The sequence below is a fragment of the Staurois parvus genome, unplaced genomic scaffold (genome assembly GCF_062004578.1).
Source record: "Staurois parvus isolate SC_StPar_1 unplaced genomic scaffold, SC_StPar_1.0 ptg000090l, whole genome shotgun sequence".
Taxonomy (NCBI): Eukaryota; Metazoa; Chordata; class Amphibia; order Anura; family Ranidae; genus Staurois; species Staurois parvus.
The window spans coordinates 25,381,410-25,403,440 of record NW_028317886.1 but is presented as its reverse complement, the minus strand read 5'-3'; the positions used below and the strand labels follow the sequence as shown (position 1 = coordinate 25,403,440).

The 22,031-nt window shown below is 44.1% G+C and overlaps 1 protein-coding gene across 1 annotated transcript in view; it reads right to left on the bottom strand.

Annotated features, from left to right (window-relative positions):
* OTUD4 (OTU deubiquitinase 4) overlaps window positions 1-22,031 on the bottom strand; it is a 91,168-nt gene that overhangs the window by 30,768 nt on the left and 38,369 nt on the right. Inside the window, exons 8-13 of the mRNA XM_089670493.1 lie at window positions 15,733-15,784; window positions 15,541-15,652; window positions 13,026-13,090; window positions 9,010-9,110; window positions 7,551-7,675; window positions 7,295-7,463 (exon numbers count right to left, since the gene is read on the bottom strand). Of these exons, the coding sequence (XP_089526619.1) occupies window positions 7,295-7,463; window positions 7,551-7,675; window positions 9,010-9,110; window positions 13,026-13,090; window positions 15,541-15,652; window positions 15,733-15,784 (624 nt within the window). The remainder of the gene's footprint in view (window positions 1-7,294; window positions 7,464-7,550; window positions 7,676-9,009; window positions 9,111-13,025; window positions 13,091-15,540; window positions 15,653-15,732; window positions 15,785-22,031) is intronic.

The following is a 22,031-nucleotide window of genomic DNA, read 5'->3' as shown; positions in this document are numbered from 1 at the left end:
AAAATCTGTGGTGGAAATGAAAGAAAATGGTCCAACCTGCAAACCTGATCTGGCAACTGCAATAAGAGAAAGTTGGAGCCGGATTGATGAAGAATACGGTTTGTCGATAGCTTGAATTCTCTGAGGCATGAATTTAACTGTTATAAAAGCCAGAGATGGTGCAACAAAGTACTAGTGGTGCACTGTAGTGTTTTTTTTCATGATTGCATTATATTTTCCTCAGAATTGAATGATTCCATATTTTTTTCCTCCGCTTGATCTGCAAAAACAGTTGCAACTGACTACAGTTTTCTTTTTTCTTTATATTTTAAATGTTTCTTAAAGCCAGAAGGTTGGATTGTTAAATGAAAATAGTTTTGAGGCATGTCTGTGATTAGTTTTTTTTCTACACAATTAAAAAATTGAATGAACATTTTCCAAGAGTGGTGATTCCCTACTTTTTGTCAGGGGTTGTAATGTGTGGAGGTTATATTGTCGAGTGCCAAGTTACATGTGCTACGTTTGTTCCTAATTTTTCATACTTTTGGGAATGGATGAATACAATAGCTGTTCTGGAATAGGCTGGCAACTGTAGCAAGTGATGCATGTTCAGTGGAAGGGTTGTTTCCCATTCTTCACAGATGAAGATGAAGAGTTGGAGCAGCAACTCATTCATGAACTGTAGGTTATACTGCAGGAGATTGGACATTAGGCACTAGCTCCCACCCCTCCACTCAATAGGGGCCATAATCCCTCCACCAACCATCCTGCTCAATTGCAGCAAGCCGTACAAAATAATAGTGTCAACATCTTCAACAGATAGTAGGGAGCTGTTCCTCTCAACTGACTTCAGGAAAAGAGGAAAATCCTTTTCTTGGGAGTCCACTAAGAGACACAGAAAATCATTCACTCAGTACATCCACCTACAGTATGGAAGGGGAGGGGGACAAAACAAAAAAACAAACAAACTGGAGGCCAGCCCAGGAGAACCCTTCCTACTATCAAGTGTGCCATAGTGTTGTAATAAGTAGTACCAAAAGTATGATCATAAACAAATTGGGTTAGGACATGTGTCCCTGAATGGACTCCAAAGAAAAGGATTTTGCAGCGACTACAAAAATCTATATTCTTTGTCTAATGAGGTAAATGAGGTACAAGCCATTCAGTTTTGCAGCATCAAAGGCAGACTAAAAGGATGGACAACAAGGCAAACAAATGCTTACTGGGCCAAGAAAGCAAAAGACCTGGGGACTGTCTGCATCCCAGAGAGCCACCCAATAGACCTTATGCTCGGAGCTGGCATCAGAAAAGGTCTGAACATCCACTAAGAAATTAGAGAACAAGTGAACAGAGGACTACATGAAAGCCTTCCACTTAGCAACTGGGAAACTGTTGCTTGATGCCAAAAAGCCCAAGAAGCAGGCACAGATTTAATAGCGTGTACCTTGACAGGAAAGGGTGGAAGATGATCCTTGAGGATATGATGAATGATGACCGGCCTAGAAATGGTGGCACGAGAAGCTGATGCAACCTTATTGGGACTCCCTGGGTTGACATAAAGGGAATCCATTCTCTTAAAAGTAATGGCTGAAAAAGAGACACCACATCCGGACAATGGAAAGAAATTTCCTGTTGGTGAGCTGGAGCTGGACAGAGGAACGAGAAGAGGTGAAAGGCTGAAAATACATTGCAAGAAGGACGTTCCTTACAAACCTAACCTTTGACAGTGCTGACAGCCAAATGCTGGTCTAGACCAAACTGTAGGAAGGAGAGGATTCATCCCACTGAAAATCTCATAGGATGGCAGCCCCGAGACACCAAGTGAATAATGCCTGTCATGTCCAATGGACGAACTTGTGAAAACTAAACTTCCTAGCTTAGAACATCAGAAATCATCAGCTAATGTACCTGTTCTCTGTTTTTTTTCCAGTATTTTTTCACTCGTATAGCAAAAAAAAAAAAAAAAAAAAAAAAAAACAAAAAACAGTGGTGATCAAATACCACCAAAAGAAAGCTCTATTTGTGTGAAAAAAATTTATAAAAAAAACTTACATATGGGTACAGTGTTGCATGACCGCGCAATTGTCATTCAACGCACGACAGAGCTGAAAATTGGCCTGGACTGGAAAGGGGGTGAAAGTGTCTGGACTTGAAGTTGTTAAAACCAATGACACTGGAGCAATATGGAAAATTGGTCATTGGGATGAAGAAGATCTAGATGATCTTGATTACTCCATGAAAAATCTGCTAGGAATCTTACCAGGTTTGAGTAACAGAGCCGCCTGCACCAAACCAGAATGCCCTCCCTTCTTGATTCTGCAAGTTGTTTCACAGGAGGAAGGACATAGATTAGGGTATACCAATCTCAAGTAGCTTTGGCTAGAGGATCCCTGAACCTGGAGACAAGCCCATCCAGTTTGTTGTTTAACCTAGAAGCCAGGACTTCCAGGCTAAAGAAGTCTACCTGCCAAACCTAGGTTGTAAACAGTGGACAAGACTGGAATGTGAATTTCTGTCCAGGACAGGATTCAATCTTCCACTTTTGCCACAACGACACTTCTAAATCCTCCGATGGTTTATGTAGATCACTGCCAGCGCAATGCAGTCGAGGCAATCCACTGCCTTGTGACCAGCAATTGAACTTGATGAGATGCCTGTGTGACATGTCAAAATTCATTTAAAAAGGAATAGCATAATGCGCCGAGATTGGTACATCATTGCACTGATCACGGCTGGACCACTGCAATGTAACGCAGTGGCTGGTGTGAACATACCCTTAAGGATCTGGAAGTAAACTGGGCAAATCAGACTGCCTTGAAGGAGGCTACCATCAGACTCAGGACTCTGATCAAAAAGCAGAGTGTTGAACAACTACTGGACTGGAGAGTACAAATTTGGGATCAAAAGAGTTTGAGGTTTCTCAACAAGAAGAATTACTCTGGTCTAGACCCAGATGCTCCAAATGATGAGTTGGTTGGCACATTTCTAAGGGTCAGGTTCTATCTCAACGTCTATAATGTCTGGACAGTCAAGGCTACATTGTCTGACAGAGCCTAAACCAACTGTTCACAACAGGACAAGTATTGCATATATGCAATGGGGATGCCACAACAGGACATCAAGGCTAGTACTGGTGCCAACACCTAGGTGAACACCAGACTAGAGAGAGACTGAATAGCAAGGCCATGAACTGACAGCAGGGCACAGTAAACGCTAGTGCACTGGGAAGATGGGGACATGCAGGCCTGTGAACGTCTGAGCCTGAATGCAGACATTTAGTGCTTTGAGATCCAGTATGAAGTGTATGCCCCCTTTGGGACTGTGAACAGTTTGGGGTAAAGCTCCTGAAACTATTTTGCCAGAGGAACTGTGGTAATGATACCTTGATCCAGAAACCCCAGAGAGATCTGCTAATCTATGCAGTGACACTGCAAAGTAAGAGGTGAGAATCCAAGTGTCTGCAATTGGTAACAGATGTCCCTCACAAATTCGAAGGTTGTGGTCCCCATTTATACAAAGGCAGGTTTTCCTGATGTGTCGCAGAGTTTGAGCACCAGACCAAGCAGGTGGACAGGGAACCAAGCATGAGGGGGGTTGAATTTGGGAGGTTGAAGTAGTGATGAAACAAAAAAGACTTCATAACCTCCAGCAAGGTAGGAGCCTTGGCAGTCTGTGCCTTAGGCTTCCTTAGCTGAAGGAGACAAGCGCTCTTGCCAACGATAGTTCCTTAACTGAGGAAGGCAAGTGCTCTTGCCAACAGTAGTTTGCGTGATAATGGTGTCTATAGTATGCCCCTGCAAACTCATGGAAAGTAGACACTTTTCAGATGCAGGTTTTGCAGTTCAAACACTTTACCCAAAGTTTCCTACGCATATGTACTGGGAAAATTCCAGCTGCCCATCACAACTATAGTTTAAAGCAACAATTATTTGCTACAAAGGTTCCATGATCAAGGGATCAACTGCAATAGGTATAAGATTTCTAATAAACTTTGACCAGTCTGGAGACAAAGAGAAAAAAAAAAAAAAGAAAAAAGGACACAATGAAGACCAGATAAAAAGCAGAATTGGTGAGAACAGAGCTCTAAAGAGGGCTCCAAACTTCTGAGCGATTGTGTGCTTAAAGACAGGTGTGTCCTTCACCAGGATGATGGTTGCTTTAAGATGGGACATTGCTGGATTCATAGTAGGGGCAGAGCACTTTTTAACAAAGTCTTCCTAAAACGGATAAAAGGCTAATAAGCAGGTTTACTGGAAACATCTTTATAGTTTTAGGGGGTCTATAGGACCCAAGACTGGGAATAGCACTGGTAGAGGCAACAGGCTGATCCTCTACTTTCAGAGTGATGTTAAATTTGGGAGTGATAGCAAAAGACTGACTCGTCAGAGGCAAACTCGTTTGATGAGGACTGGAGTTCCTCACGCTTGTGTCTTCGGAGGTCAGAATTATCAAATACCTGGCTTTTGGCCATAAAGTCACACACGGGTCTATTTAAGGTTTCAGTAGGGAGGCAGAAGAGCTGCCGGTACCCAACACAGCTAGAGACGACTCAGATAATGGGCTCGACACTAGGATCAGAAGGCCGCATGATTGCAGGCCGCAGACATTGGCCAAATCCATGACCACATTACAAGCAGCACTGGGTCGGTAAGATTATGAGCTGGGGTAATGCGGTACAGTAGGAATGTCCCCACTATTTCTAGTACAAGGGCATGCCACCCTGTGGCAGTTTGCCAATGAAAGGCTCAGGTACTCACAAAAACCAAACAGCAGGTAGCAAAGTGGGGGGGCAGATGGGTGAAGGTAACCACTGGCACTGTAGGCAGGCAGTAGAAACAGACCAAAGTGGGAGGTCCATGTGGCTCTATGCAAAGCAGAAGGATGCTTCCTTGATAATCAATGGTAGGTGGAACCGCTCAGAACACACATACATGACACTCCACCCAGTGGATAACATCAGCAATCCAAACCAAGCAAATGAGGTACCACAGTCCTTAGGTCTATTAGCCTACCTAAAGAGTAAATCAGAGTATACAAAGACCAAAAATAAGCTAGTTCAGCATAAACCAGACAAATTTCACTCTGTGCGTACCTCTGTGCAACAGAAGTCGGTCTTTTCTGGCTTCTGTCAAGTGGTCCTACTGCAAAAACCAGCATTCAATCAACACATGCAGCCAACAGCTGATCAGTGTATCCTTAAAGAAAGGGGGAGATGAGCAGATTCCTGCTTCCCACATCGCTTTTGTGGATGCGGGGATCTGTGAGATTTTTTTTTTCGATTCAACTCATTGGCTAAATGAACATTAACACCCCTTGTATACCCAGCTTAAGTCTTCAGAGACAGGGCAAGTGCTGAGGTAAGACAAATGGTTTTGGATTTAAAATGTGTTCCACAGCTAACTTGTTACCATATCACAATCTGGAAACTGCACTGCTTCAGTGTGAAAGGGCTATTAGGCAAAACCCAGCGCCCGAAAGTCACTTCCATCCAGCAATGTCCAGACCAGCAGGATCCCTACGTGGCACTCCACAAGTCAGACTGAACTGCATTCAAAGAGGCCATATTTAGCAACAATGTAGAAAAGAGCTTGATTAAAGAAAATTGTTGAAAAGAAAATTGACATTTCAGAGCACGGTTTAAAGGGTTACTAAACCCAGGACCCTGCATGTGCGCAATCTGGTCTCCCACAGTACACACAACATGGAAATGCAATTATTTTAGTAAATATAAACTGCTAAATACCTTTTCTCATCAGCAGAAAGAGCAGTCTTGTGACTTCTATCAGTGCTCAGCAGAGCACTGGTTAAAGCTTGTATGAGGAGTTTTCTTTCTGCTCTAGGTGGATGCAGAACCCCTGACCTCTCTCTGGACAGTGCTGATTGGCCCTGTGCTGATCACTTGCACTCTTCCAAGAAAAAAAACAAAACTCTAGCAATACACACCAAACTGAGCATGTGCAGAGTCTCCACATGATATGTCTTATCAAGAGATAAGAGGGGGACACTGGCAGAAGGGGAGGATCAGAAAAATCAGGATCAAAGAGCATTTTTAAACAATGCAGAGGATTAACCCCACAGGTTTCACAGTGAGTAGAACAAGCATGCTTTACTGCATATACAGACTGATTTTACGGTTGAGGGTTTAGTAACACTTTAAAGACCATACATGTGGATGGACATCTGGCATTTCCCAGTGTACTTCAATGATCAGACTTCCCTGGAATAAGCCCTGACTAGAAAATAAGGCATAGTGTCTCAAAACCTCTGCTTTCCATACAAGCTCACACTCCGTCAACATCAGCCAGCATCAACAAAGCAAAGAAGCTCTAAAACTTCAGGGTAACTTAACTTACACAGTGCGGAGGATTAACCCCTTAGTTTCCACAGTGGGTATATCAACAAATGCTTTACTGCATACACAGACTGATTTTACGGTTGTGAGTTTAGTAACACTAAGATGTGTAACCTCCTCAACTATCAAAAACCGAGGCATGCTAGTAGTGGAAGGGGTTATCCTGGGCTGGCCTACTGCGGGCAGCAGTATGAACTGAAAGTGAATGACTGTGTCCCTCAATGAACAAGAAAGAAAATATATATCTTTGTTGTCCACTGAAGGGCACAACATTTCACATTAATAAACTAAAAATACAGAGTAGTAGAAAACAATACAAAAAGGGACTGCAGTCAAACAGAACAGAACAAGAGAGAAATCTCCCAAATATCTACATGCAAGATAGCTTGTGTCTCTGAATCCAACATCCATCAATGCAGTATGGGAACACAGGGCTTAGACCCAAGGCTGCTGCAAGTACTGGAATGTGGGCTGACTAAGACTCCCAGGTGCCTTCAGCACCCAGGTGGAATAACAAGAAAGCAGGCAATCCACCACCAATAGGGAAACCAAACTGATGAAAGAGTATGGATGTTTGTTTGTCCTCTGTCTCTGCAAGTACAAGGTTAGATGACAGCTTAGAATTTAATAATTTTCTATATAGGGACCCTTTTGTTCCCAGTTTACCTTCAAGTAGACCTTGAATAAAAAAGTCCACTTATTTCCTAGACTCCCAACTGCCAATAAAAATCACAATAAAGCTCATATCCCTTACATCTGGGCTTTCAGCTCCCTTGTCTAGGCATGGATGAATTCACTCTGTCTACTTGCAGGATCCTGGGAAAACTGAGGAGTACAAGTCCTGCAAGAATGTTCTCCTTTGCTTGTTTTTGGGGATATCTTGGCTCTGATAATACCAAAATTCCCTTTTGCAAAGAATTTAAAATGGCATTTTCCTCAATTATATAAAATATAAAAGCTTGCCTTCCAAGCACTTTTGGAGCCTTGTTCTGTCCTTTATTCTCACTCAGGAAAGTCTGATCTGCAGGAAGTCCATGCTGCTTGCTTCCAGAAGCTTGTTGCAGGCGCGGAGAAGGTACAGATTGCATCTTATGCGGTTTAACTAAACTCTTCTGTCCTCTGTTATCCTTCTCTGCCAAGAAAAAAATCGAATTTTCATGCAAAACACTCAACACCACGCTTAAAGGTTTACAAAAAAAAATCATAAAAATGTATTTACCGAACTGTACCACCGGGCCACTCACAGTAGACTTTTTTATCTTCTTCCCAGCAACAGTGCTCCAGCCATCATTATTGCTGACAGTCAGTGGGACTGGTTTAAGGTTTTTCAGTGAAACAACTTTTCTAGATAAAATATATGTTACAGAACAAATTATATATACACTTTACATTACCAAAATGTTCACCATTTTGAACCCCTATGAAAAACATTTTAGAAAAATACCCTTCAAATCAACCCAAAACATTTTTTGTTAGCTGCTGAAAAGTGTACACAACCACTGTGTGAGAGATACCTCAAAACCTCTGTGTTTATAGGAATAGTTGTTGTATGGTCCCATGTTTCTAACAAAAATGTAAGTTTTGGATGAATTTTCTAAGCAATACTTCCATCATTTCCAACAGAAAAAAAAGACCATCAATAAAAGCATATAGATTTTCCAAAGTTGACCTATACTCAAAAAGTGAAGATTTATGGTTCTACAGCATTATTCCCCACTGCAGTCCTTAAAAAAAAAAAAACAAAAACGTAAAAGTCAGCAGCTACAAATACTGTAACTGCTGACTTCAAATATACAGATACTTCCCAGTCCAAGGGTCCAGCGCTATCTTCACCCAGGTTGGTTCTTTGCTGGTTTTCGAGTTCCCCAGCACAACTATCTTGACTGTGGGAAGCCAGATGCGACTTCCTGATGCTTTACAGCAAGCTCCCCACTGCACCTGTACGAGAAGCGCCGCACTTTCTGAATGGTCCAGTAGTCTGCTGTGACATTTCACATGTCCCAGGCAGTTGGCAGAGGCAGGTGAGGGTTGGCATCAGGGGACAAGCAAAGTGAAAGTGGGAGCGGGTACCTATCAAAACCCCTTAACTAAAAGGGAAAAAAAAAAAAAAAAAAAAGTTTCCAGTACATGCAAGCAGAAGGGGGGAGGAGGCTCAGCAGAACTTCCTTTTGTAAGTGAAGATCCACATTAAAACAGCCATGGGGCACTATTACTCTCACTGAGCAACAGGGCACTAACACCAACAAAGGGCACCATTTCTTCCACTGACACCTAAGATGGAGCATATTTCTCCAACCGATACCAACAATGGCACACTTCCTCCCACTGACACCAACAATGGGGCACATGATAAGCTATTAATAGTCTGCCAACTATAAGCATGGGTGCCAGACCTTTTTTTTTTTTTTTTTTTTTTTACTTCCACTGCCCACCAAGCCTAGGGCATTGTTTATGGACTACTGTCCATTTTATACTAACACTCACAGTCCCTCCCCAAAGTCTGAAGGAGCTTTGTCAGCTATGAAATGGACAGTCTTAAAGTGAAGTGGACATTATCTAAATTATAGGTATTTATGAGCATGGAAATTCAAACTCGTACATTCTCAAGTACATTATTAATAAATGTATACAATTTTAGTGATCTTGTCAGACAGTTATTACTTGTTTGTGTAACATACTTTTCACCCAGGTCTTCCACAAAAACCACAGCTGGTCCATTCTCGGCAACAACTTCTTGGATGTGAGCATTATAAAAAGTGCCTCCATACTCCAATCGAACCTACAAAAAGGAAAACCAATTGTTAATATTCCCAAAAAAGTTTACAACTTTTCCTTTTGCAACAAAAAACTACATACATTTTAGGATCCAGCAAGTGTCACTAGTCATCAATATAAAAAAAAAAAAAAAAATATGTTGTAGTACACCTTTACAATGTAATGACTTTAGCAAAGATATAGCAGATCTGAGTGCCGCTTGTGATAAATAGCATAGGTTCAAGACTGCAAGCATTAACACTACACTCCTTACAGGACAACGCTGGTTTCCAGGCTAGCCTGTCCCCAAATGGAAAAGGAGTGCAAGGAAGGTTACCGCTGTTAAAGGGAACAGAAAAAAGAAGGACTGAATCTTATGAGGGTCGCCCCCAGAAGGAAAACCCTCTATTTACAAGGATAGCTCGGGATGGCCAGGAGGTCCAGTAGGAGTCCCAGGAATGAGGAATAACGTGGCATAGTAAAAGATTTTACAAGGAGCTCAAAGTGTCAAGAGATAATAAAAGGGTGGAGAAGGCCGATCTGCCAGAAGTACAGCCACATCATTGCCCCTCTCTGCCAATCCCCTCACTGGCTTCCACTAGCCCAGTGAATAAAACTGAAAATACTAAGCACAAAGCAATCTACAAATCTGCCCCCAGCTACATCTCCACCCTGACCCGTAGATATCACCCACATCGTTCTTTCCATTCCTCCCAAGACATCTTGCTCTCTAGCTCCCTTGTTACCTCCTCCCATGCTCTGCATTCGATCTTCTGGAACTCCCTACCCCAGTATGTCCGGTTAGTTCCTACCTTGTGTGCCTTTAGGTGATCCTTGAAAACTCTCTTATTTAGGGAAGCATACCCCATCTCCACCTAAAAACTACTTGAGTCACTACCATCAAAATCATCCCCTTTTATACGACCTCTCCTTCCTTCACATTGTAAGCTCCATGATCAGGGCCCTCCATTTTCTTCTGTATTGAGCGGTGTTGTAATTGTACTGCCCACCTTTACATTGTAAAGTGCTGCACAAACTGTTAGCGCAATTTGAATCCTGTATAATAATAATATAAAATGAGGGACATGTAAGGAACTTAGTATGAGGTTTTTTGGGGTTTTGTGTTTTTTTTTTTTAATTATTACACAGCTAGGTGGAGTTCTTTTCACAAAACTACCAAGCATGATAATCACCTTGTGTCCAAATGGGAATGTAAAGGGGGGCATACAAAATAAGGATGGAATTCGCTAACACAGGATATCCAGTAAGAACAGTAGGAAATTGGCTGTCCAACATATGGTTTCTGGCATTCACCCAAACAGATGCAAATTAGGGAATCCAGTGCTAAAAACGGTTTGTTTTTTTTCCCCAGTAATTTGAATTCACCCAAGATCTAGTATTGCCAATTAGCCTACTGTGGACTCCTTGCATATTTTATTTAAAGACACTGTTCATAGCACACAATGAGACACTGCATCACCTCCCCAGTCTTGATGAGTTCACATACTACCTGGACTTTTTCCTCTCTGGTCAGCACCTACTTTGCCCTCTCTGCCTTTCTCGAAGTTCCATTGTCAGCTGTAAAGCCCCCTGTTCCCTCCATCCTCAGGAATGATTAGCTTTAACTTTGCTTTCTCTACACTCGACAGGTCCACAACCATTGGACCAAATCCCACCAAGCGTTCACCCGTTATAAATCTGCCTTCTTTACATACACTTCCTCCCTTCACGCTGCTAAACAAGCCTACTTTGTCACTCTCATTAATACCTTCTCTTCCAGTCCTCGTCGGCTCTTCTCTACTTTTAATTCTCTACTTTCTCAGTCTCCACCGCCACCTAGCGCCTCACTCACTGCCTACGAGATTGCAAACCACTTCAAAAACAAGATTGACACAATTCGTAGGGACATCACCACTACACAGACACCCACCCCACTTAGCATTCCTCATACCAAACCTCCCTCAACACTTTCCTCCTTTGACCTCACTATCACCGAAGAGGTCACTAAGGTCTTCTCAGAAGCCCGCCTCACCACCTGAACCCTGGACCCTGTCCCCTCAACTCCTTCGGTCACCCTCCTCTTTCATCCTATGCTCCCTCACTCACATCTTCAATCTTTCCCTCTCTACAGGTGTCTTCCGTTCCCCTCTAAAGCACGCGCACATCACTCCCATACTTAAACTCTCCCTGGACCCCACCAACATGAACAACCTAAGACCCATCTGCCTGCTGCCATTTACCTCTAAATTTCTAGAATGCTTAGTCTACAATCGTCTGAGCTCCCACCTCACCGACAACAACCTTCTCGACCCTTTACAGTCTGGCTTTCGCCCTCTACACTCCACTGAAAGTGCCCTACTAAAACTCTCTAATGATCTACTAACTGCTAAAACCAATGGCCACTATTCAATACTCCTACTACTCGACCTCTCTGCGGCTTTTGACACGGTTGACCATCCCCTCCTCCTAAAAAAACTATACTCTCTTGGCCTCAGAGACTTCGCTCTCTCCTGGTTCTCCTCTTATCTATCGCAGCGCTCCTTCAGTGTTACCTATAACGCTGCCACCTCCTCTTCACTCCCTCTCTCTGTAGGGGTCCCTCAAGGTTCTGTCCTTGGACCCCTTCTCTTCTCCATCTACACCTCCTCCCTCGGTCACTTGATAAACTCCCACGGCTTCAATTACCATCTCTATGCTGATGACACAAATCTGTCTACCCCTCACCTCACCCCTTCAGTCTCCACTCGCACCATTAGCCTACTAAGTGACATATCGGCTTGGATGTCACTCCACTCCCTCAAACTCAACCTTTCCAAAACTGAGCTCTTAGTATTCCCCCCAGCCCATGCCACCTCCACTGACATCACCATAAATAATCGATAACACAATCATCAGTCCATCCCCTCATGCCAGGGTACTAGGTGTAATCCTAGACTCCCATCTGTCCTTCCAGCCCCAGATCCAATCGCTGACAAAATCACGTAGACTTCACCTCCGCAACATCTCCAAGATACGACCGTTTCTAACCTCGGAAACCACTAAGCAACTTATTCACTCCCTTGTCATATCATGCCTCGACTATTGTAACTCCCTCCTCATTGGCCTACCTCTTCGCAGGCTATCCCCACTCCAGTCTATCATGAACGCTGCTGCCAGACTCATACACCTTACTAACCGTTCTGTATCTGCCACCCCTCTCTGCCAATCCCTCCACTGGCTCCCAGTTGCCCAACGGATAAAACTCAAAACACTAACAATGACATATAAAGCCGTCCTCAACACTGCCCCAATTTACATAACCGATCTGGTCTCTAAATATCACCCAAACCGTACACTCCGCTCCTCGCAAGACCTCCTCCTCTCTAGCTCCCTTATCCCCTCCTCCCATGCTCGACTCCAAGACTTCCCCAGGGCATCACCCATCCTCTGGAACTCCCGACCCTAATCTATCAGACTACTCTACTTACTTTTAGGCGATCACTGAAAACCTATCTTTTCACGGAAAACTATCCCGCCCTCTGCTAATACTGGAATCCTCTACTCTTCCAACCACTCCATCCCCCCCTGTTATTACCTATTGTACCATTCACCCCTCCCTCCTAGATTGTAAGCTCCAAGGAGCAGGGCCCTCAAATCCCTCTTGTATTGAACTGTATTGTTACTGTATTGTCTCCCACTATAATGTAAAGCACTCAGCAAACCGTTGGCGCTATATAAATCCTGTATAATAATAATAATTCTGCTTCCTCTATCTACTTCTGCTTCCAAAGCCCATGTTCAGCAGTCACTCGGCATCATTTTCATTTTCTCACAAAACTATAATCAGCGCCTACTAGTCCCAGTGGTCCATCATCAGTTCAGAAAGCTGCAATTCCACCATCTGCACATGCTAGAGTTGAAAAGCCACACACGAGAAGATTACATGAAACTAAAGACTCACTTTGCATTTGTCTCCCACAGAATACTGCATGCCAGCAGCAATGGAGAAATCCATCCGTTGCTGATCTATAAACACAGTAAAACAATGTAAGTACTCCCATTTGAATCTCCAGTCTACTGAAAAAACAAAAATACATCCCTCTTGCACTTGGAAGTGTTAAAACGATTCTAAAGGCTTACTTTTCCTTTAGAAAAAAAACCCAAACATGTCTATACTTACCTGCTCAGTGCAGTAGTTTTGCACAGAACAGCAGTCCAGGTCCTCCTCTTCTCGCGTACCCCGCAGGCTCTCCTGGCCCCTCCCTCCTATCGGGTGCCCCCAAAGCAAACAGCTTGCTATGGGGACACCAGCTGCTCTGTGTATCCATTCACACACAGAGCAGCGGCTCAGGCCTGCTCCCATTGGCTCACTGGCTGTGATGGACAGCAGTGGGAGCCAATGGCTCCCGCTTCTGTCTCAGCCAATGAGTAGAGAGAGTCCCGGGATAGCCGAGACTCCAATGCACATCATTGGATCGAGAGGGGGCAAAGGAAAGTATTGGGGGGGAGGGGGGGGCGATGCACACAGGTTTTTTTACCTTCATGCATAGAATATATGAAGGTAAAAGACCTTGAGCCTTTACAGCCACTCAACTGCTTATTTTTTCTATTGTATACGGCCGTATTCCTTACTTTTTAAGCAGCTCAATCTCTTCCAATCTTTTCAGTGCTTCTGGTATGTGGACAGTCTCTCTGCTCTCTGACATACAATGCATGACTGGTTTTTCTGCAATGTATGTGATGACACCAGAAAGCTGGGACCAGTCAAGCAGTGTAGAGGTACAGCTTCAGGAAACAAGTCATATAGGGAGGAGAAAGTCTAAATGAGCAAGGAATAAGGCATTTTTGTGCTCCCCATTTCCCATAACCCTTTCCTTATTGTGGTTAGTGTCAGAATATTGTCCCTTGACAGCTATATTTGACTCCTAGTGGATAGTTCAATAACATTTCAGAAATGTGTGGGAGTCATGAGTTTTAGACTCTGCCCCCTCTCATTAAACCACACCTCTTTTTGAGGATGTAAATGGTTGCACAGATCAGCAGAAAGGAAAGGCAAGGCAGAATGTTCATATGCAACCTAGTAACCATTATTACAAAGTACTAAACCTATCATTCCAACCTCTACTTTATATATTATAAATAAATAAATATCCTGCATCACCCTCCTGTACCCGCTTCAGACCAGTTGTCACTCTGCCTCTATCTTTACCATCACTCTTTCTCCCCCCGCAATACTACAAGCATCTTCATTTGCTTCCTCTCCCCACTACAGTTAGTACCAGCTTTGCCTTCCTTCCTTCCCCTGACCACAAACACAATAGGTTTCCATTTTTCCCACCCTGGACAGTCATTTGCCAGTCCAGCTTTGCTTTCTCCAAAATGGCACACGATCTGCTGCTGTTCTTGCTACCATTCCTCAACAACAGCTGGAACCCATTCTTTTCACTGCTGTCCCGTAAGAACGCCACTCCACGATTAGTTTTCACTGCCTATTATCCCAGTGGTCCACAATCAACTACTGCTAACTTCCTCTCTTCCTCTTAGCCTCTGATCAGCTTCCACCTGCACACTCTCTTTCAGATAAACCTTTTTCCTCTGGTAAGTGATCAGCTATCAGTTACCTCTTTTCTCTGAATACAATCATCTCCACCTCTGCCTCTTCTCTCATCCTTCCCTCAATCTTTATTCAGTTGCAACGCCTTCTTTCTTCCAGAGTCTACCCCATCTTTTTTTTCCATTACTTCCTCCTCTTTCGTCCCCTCATGGTCAAGGATCAGCTCCAGTTTACCTACTGCCTCGACTCCACAGTCCCACACAAAATATTGTTGCTCTACTTCTGAATAAGATCCTTCTGCTCTTTCCTGGACTTTGAGTAACAGCTGAAAGTAAGGTTAAAACATTTTCAGCTGGACTATTGTTTGATTGGGACCGATACATACCAGCTTGCTTATAGCTACATAGCATCAAGGTACACTCTCCAGTTTATCAGAGGTTCCCTAACCTGTCTGATCGCAGCTTTCCCCAACAAGCCTAAGTCATCCACTTCTGCAAACAGTTCAGACCGTAAGACCTCTATGAGCTAGCAGTTTCAGCCACATTATGAGACCATTATCCATCTTGTTCAGGACAATCCGGAGGCAAAAATATCTACATGTGCTTTACCCATACCCTTCACAGTTGAAAGAAACTGCCCTGCGACAGCCGAGCTTGTGAAAAACTGAATTATGACTATACGGCCAACCACCCACTAACATCTACTTTCCCTTCTTGGTAAAAGCCTCAAAGCATAGATTTAGAACAGAAGAGTTGATTAGTAGCATCCACTGCACTGAACCTAGGAATACGTTTTCTTTTTCTGAAAATGGCTGCAATCGATTTGAAACCGGTAGAAGAAAGAATTTGTATTTATATGCAGTTATTTTATGTTCCTGATTATGAAGAGGGGCAATTGTTTCATATGAGAGACCTCTGCTTACCCCTTTGTGACTTCATCCAGACCTCATACTCCACATTTCTGAAAATTGCTGGATTAATTGATCGAAGGGCAGCTGTTGACACCATTGAATGACTTTCCTTCATCTGTGGAGGCTACAAAGTACCAAAAATAGTTTATAAAGGGTAAACCGTAGCGTTGTAAAATACTGTACAGCAGCACATCTGAAGCATACCTTTCCATCCTTGTGAGATTTAAATCCATTCACACCAACAAAATTATTTTCTCTGTAAGTAGAGGAAAACCATAATATAGTTATAACTCTTGCTACGAAGAACCTAAATATAAATAAAATTATTAGGGAAATGTATACTTTATTGTAAGTATTGGGACACCCCTCCAAATCATTGGATTCAGGTGTTCCAATCACCTTTATGGCCACAGGTGTATTAAATCAAGCACCTAGACATGCAGACTGCTTCTACAAACACTTGTGAAAGAAAGGGTCGCCTTCACCAGCACAGTGAATTCATGCTACCATGATAGGTTGCCACCTGTGCAATAAAGCCCAACCGTGAAATTTCCTTGCTACTAAATATTCCAAAGTCAACTGGTAAGTGGCATTATAACAAAGTGGAAGGAACTGGAAACAACAGCAATTCTGCCACAAAGTGGCTGGCTATGTAAAATGACAGAGCGGGGTCAGCACATGCTGAAGCGCACCGTGCGCAGAAGTCACCAACTGCTGGCAGAGTCAATAGCTAAAGACCCCCAAACGTCCACCAAAGTTTGGTGGAGGGGGATTATGGTGTGGGCTTGTTTTTCAGGGTTTGGGCTTGGTCCCTTAGTTCCAGTGAAGGGAACTGTTAAGGACTCAGCATACCAAGACATTTTGGACAATCTCATGCTCCCATGTGGGCACAGTTTGGGGATGGCGCCTTCCTGTTCCAACATGACTGCGCACCAGTGCACAAAGCAAGGTCCATAAAGTCATGGATGAGCAAGTTTGAGGTGGAGAAACTTGACTGGCCTGCACAGAGTCCTGACCTCAACCCGATAGAACACCTTTGGGATGAATTCAAGCGGAGACTGCGAGCCAGGCTTTCCTAGCAGATATCAGTTCCTGACCTCACAAATGCGCTGGAAGAATGGTCAAACATTCCCACAGACACACTCCTAAACCTTGTGGACAGCCTTCCCAGAAGAGTTGAAGCTGTTGTAGCTGCAGGGGGGGGGGGGGGGGGGGGGGCAACTCAATATTGAACCTTGCAGACTAAGACTGGGATGCCAATAAAGTTCATGTGCATGTAAAGACAGGAGTCCAATATTTTATTCTATCTTTTCATGTGACAACACTGAAGAATTGACACTTTGCTACAATGTAAAGTAGTGAGTGTACAGCTTGTATAACAGTGTAAATTTGCTGTCCCCTCAAAATAACAGTCATTAATGTCTAAACCGCTGGCAACAAAAGTGAAAATGTCCAAATTGGGCCCAAAGTATCAATATTTTGGGTAGCCTCTATTATTTTCCAGCACTGCCTTAACCCTCTTAGACATGGAGTTCTCCAGAGATTCACAGGTTACCACTGGAGTCCTCTTCCACTCCTCCATGACGACATCATGGAGCTCGTGGATGTTAAGAGACCTTGCGCTCCTCCGCTTTCCATTTGAGGATGCACCACAGATGCTCAATAGGGTTTAGGTCTGAAGACATGTTTGTCCAATCCATCACCTTTACCCTCAGCTTCTTTAGCAAGGCAGTGGTCGTCTTGGAGGTGTGTTTGGGGGTCGTTATCTTGTTGGAATACTGCCCTGCGGCCCAGTCTCCGAAGGGAGGGGATCATGCTCTGCTTCAGTATGTCACAGTACATGTTGGCATTCATGGTTCCCTCAATGAACTGTAGCTCCCCAGTGCAGGCAGCACTCATGCAGCCTCAGACCATGACACTCCCACCACCATGCTTGACTTTAGGCAAGACACACTTGTCTTTGTACTCCTCACCTGGTTGCCGCTATACACACTTGACACCATCTGAACCAAAATAAGTTCATTTTCGTCTCTTCAGACCACAAGACATGGTTCCAGTAATCCATGCCCTTAGTCTGCTTGTCTTTAGCAAACTGTTTGCAGGCTGTTCTTGTGCATCATCTTTAGAAGAGGCTTCCTTCTGGGACGACAGCCATGCAGACCAATTTGATGCAGTGACTAACCTCTGCATCAATGCTGGCAGCGCTGATACATCTATTTCCCAAATACAAACTCTGGGTATGATGCTGAGCACGTGCACTCAACTCCTTTGGTCGACCATGGCGAGGCCTGTTCTGAGTGGAGCCTGTCCTGTTAAACCACTACATGGTCTTGGCCACCGTGCTGCAGTTGAGTTTCAGGGTCTTGGCAATCTTCTTAAAGCCTAGGCCATCTTTATGTAGAGCAACAATTCTTTTTTTCAGATCCTCAGAGTTCTTTGCCATGAGGTTCCATATTGAACCTCCAGTGACCAGTATGAGAGAGTGAGAGCGTTAACACCAAATTTAACACACCTGCTCCCTATTCACACCTGAGACATTGTAACACTAACAAGTCACATGACACCGGGGAGGGAAAATGGATAATTGGGCCCAATTTAGACATTTTCACTTAGGGTTGTACTCACTTTTGTTGCCAGCGGTTTAGACATTAATGGCTGTGTGTTAAGTTATTTTGAGGAGACAGCAAATTTACACTGTTTTACAAGCTGTACACTCACTACTTTACATTGTAGCAAAGTGTCATTTCTTCAGTGTTGTCACATGAAAAGATATAATAAAATATTTACAAAAATGTGAGGGGTGTACCTGAAGAGAACGCAGGATTTGATCCAACAAAGTCAGCAAGAATGTAGGGGTAGGTGCATGGAAACACCCCAACAAACAGAGGCAGGAAAGAAATTATAGAACCTGACCATAACTGGTGAGATCAGATAGAAACATGAAAGGAATGAGGAAATAATAAAGGAACTAGAAGTAATGCCCCTTCCTGCTTATCTAGCATCATTATACAGCCCTGTGTGACCATCTTCTAGTGAGTCAAACAAATCTGGTTAATTATTCTGAGCCACTGGGAATGCACTAATGGTGTGACACACCAACACTTTATAAGAGTTTATTCTTTTAAACATTTCTGCTTCAAATGAACACAGATATTGCTATGCATTTTCTTTGATTTAAATTTACTAATATTAATAAACTGCAAGTGGGCTCAATAGCATTTACATGTGAGAACCCAAGGAGTTCCCGGCAACCTGATGCCTTATTGAAAGTAATGGGAGGCTGCCAGTTAGAACAATTAATCACAGCTGCTCGCACTGAATCACCTGTAAGTGATCAACCCTGGACGCAGACAGGGATGAACACTCGCAGGTGATGACTGCATAGTGATTACATGCGAGCAGCCACAATTGGCTGAGGGAACAGGCAAGCTCCCATTGCTTTCAATGCAGCTGCCTCCTGCAGCTAATATCCGGAAACCTCCACTGGGGTTCTCACATGTAAACGTTGCCAGGCACATTCGCAAGTATGAATGTAGCCTAATGGTCACTGAATTAACTTGCGTTTTGTTTTCACTATGATATACTGTATGTATTGTTTTATTGATTTGATGTGCATATCTGCAGATCAGCCAAGGGAGAGGGGCCTAACTCCAGGTGAGCAGGTCCCACAGAGTCCTCAGGGAACCCCTATTCCTGAGAGCGGATACCTGCAACAGGTCTAGTTTGTTCCACCCAGCCCAAGGAGACAGAGGGCTTACCTCCTTTATCAACAAAGCAGGGCTGAGATGCACTTGGATGTGAGAAACTCATCTCCCTGTCCAGAAGCTACCAGTAGGGAAGAACTGGTTTCCAGGGGATCACTCTAAAAGGGATCAGCGTGGGCATAGAGTGAAGATCACGTACCGCCCACAGCCGGAACCAGGCTACCACTCTTATTCTTTCTAGAACAATGTGAAAAATCAGGACCTAGATGGTGTCCCATCCTGTCTGTGCTAGCAGATCTAAGGAACCACCTATTCTGGAATGCCAGAAAACAGCCCCAAGGATAATAGTTCTCCAGCAAACTCTCACTGGACGGTACACAAGCACGAGGTTCCCGCAAGGAAGGAAAAAAAAAAAAGGTAATCGTTATCAAATTACAAGGTTTGAGAACACAAAAAATGCTGGGAAGCCTTCGAATAAGGAACTAAGTTGGTGTACATTGCCTACAGGTCATGGAGAAGTTCCTATACTGCACCCTGGAGAAGCCAGACCTGGATGGATCTTACAGGTGTTAAACCCTTCAGAGGCATGATGCCTGCTACAGCCCTCAGTAGCTGCTCTCTTCTCAAGGGTCCATTTGAGTGTCTTACAATTGTGGGTACCAAGAAAAGGCAAAAGGTCAGACACAGGCATCAACACAGAGAATTATTAGGTGTGCGAGGGTGATACTGAGGACACATATCCCCAAAATCCCTTCCACAGATTACCTCACATGCACCAAAAGAAGCAAGTTACTATGAGATGGGAGTGTGGTGCCTAGGATGGGAATAGAGATCGAACTGTCACAGCAACTGGAGCCAGGACTCTGGGTTGTGAATTATCCACAGAGATAGGGAAAGGTCTGATATTCCATGCAGTGGCAAAGAGAGGGAGGGAGGGGGAGGGGGTGTAGATGGTGAGCAGCTGAAGAGAGTGCCAGAGGCAAGGTGTTGGCCTGTGAGTCAGTCTAGAGAGGTGCACTCTACACCTACATGCCTGAAGAGCAAACTACCCAAGGATTAGCAACCATGCCCCCAATTGGAAAAGTGGGGAGTGCACATTCATGAACAGCGGGGGCTGCTCTGAGGGCTTAAAAGGTTTTTTGCTTCCCGTCCTGAGGTATGACAGAGAATCAGGCTCAACAGGCATGGTTGTACTCCCTCCGAAAACAAATAGAAAGGAAAGCTGGGACTCAGCTGACCTTTCCTTGGACGTCTTATGCGGAGTCAAATAAATAAGGCCTCCTGTGATATCCTTTATTATGGTACCAGAGTTGGATAGAAGACTCTGTATCCCAAGTCAGGTGGTCCTCTGAAACAGAATTTGAGTCCCCCCCACATTACCCAGAGTGCTCTGGGCATCTGTATGGTCATGGGATCCATATGGGACACAGATTTAAACACTTCTAACAAGCCAGCACAACTGAAACGTAAAGCTCCAGACTTCTGCTCCACAAGCTTTATTGGGAAAGGGTTGACTCCAGCAGTGGAAACATCCTTTTTTTAAGGAATATAACCCATTTTGCCATGGTTTGACAGTTTAGGATTACAACAAATACTGGAGGAATGGCAAAGACTGCAAACACCAAAACCTGGGTGTAAGGAGAGATTCCAACTGCTGGTGACCAGAATCCTTAAAAGGTAAGCACATCCTCTTCTGGTCACTTGTAGATCCACAGTCAGTATAGACCACATTTTAACAAACTTTCTCTCAAAGGAGAACAGTTTTAAAGTACTAAGTTGGGGCCCAGGACCATACAAAGTACTTCCATACTGCATAGGGAAGACCTCGATCGTGAGTAGAGCAAGCATCACTAAATGGTTGACCACATCCGGACCGAGCCACTGTCCCATCCAGACCCACGGTCGTGCCATTTATGAGCCTTCCTTCCCCCTGACCTTTGCAGCTGTCATTCTGAAGGTAGTGCGGAGAGCAGGAGGTAGGATTGCAATGCACGGAGATTAGGCACAGCCGCAATGGAAGGAGGGCGGGAGCTTCATGAGTTAACTTTCCAGATTAACTAGCAGGTGATTGGTTGCTGGTGAAGACACTGGTGTAAGAATAGGATTGTGATATAAAATGCAGGGTCTGTGATGGGAAGTATCTGAGACATTGCACAAACATGTAATTCAGCCCTCTGCTGGAAGAAAATTTCACTGACTGGACCTCCATTAATTTTAATTCAATATCCTTAGTATAGAGGAAAGGCCTTTGCAACCATAGGAGCTCTGAATGACCCAAGGCTGAACACAGCAGGCTGATCTCCCAAATATAAAAGCAGTGCATACTGCATCTATAACAGCCAACACAACCTCTGGTAATTCTGAGGTGATGGCAGGAGATTGCAGTGCCACCAAAATAAGAGCGAGACTGTGGAAGTCCGGCATGGGTTTTTGTGACCGGTGGTCCAGCCAGTTCTAACGCCTTTGGAGAGATCAGAGATCGACTCTGCAGGGCATGGCACAGGAGTGCACTTAGAGCCTCTGCAGTCGGTACCTGTAACAAACTGGGTGAGTTTGACTGCAGTACCAACCAGACCCCTGACAACAGGGTAGGGGACTCAGCTTTAAAGAACTCAGCTGGTGGAGACTCTGAGGAAGTAGACCCAATATTCTAAGGGTCACTGGATTCCAGGTAACAGACAGCAATGTCCACAGGAGGATACAGAGCAAGTGTCTCCAGAATCAGAGTGTGGAACGGGGATCAGTCGTAGTATTCTGTGACCATGTAGCGAAGCAACAAGGCTCAAGGCATGAGGCAAG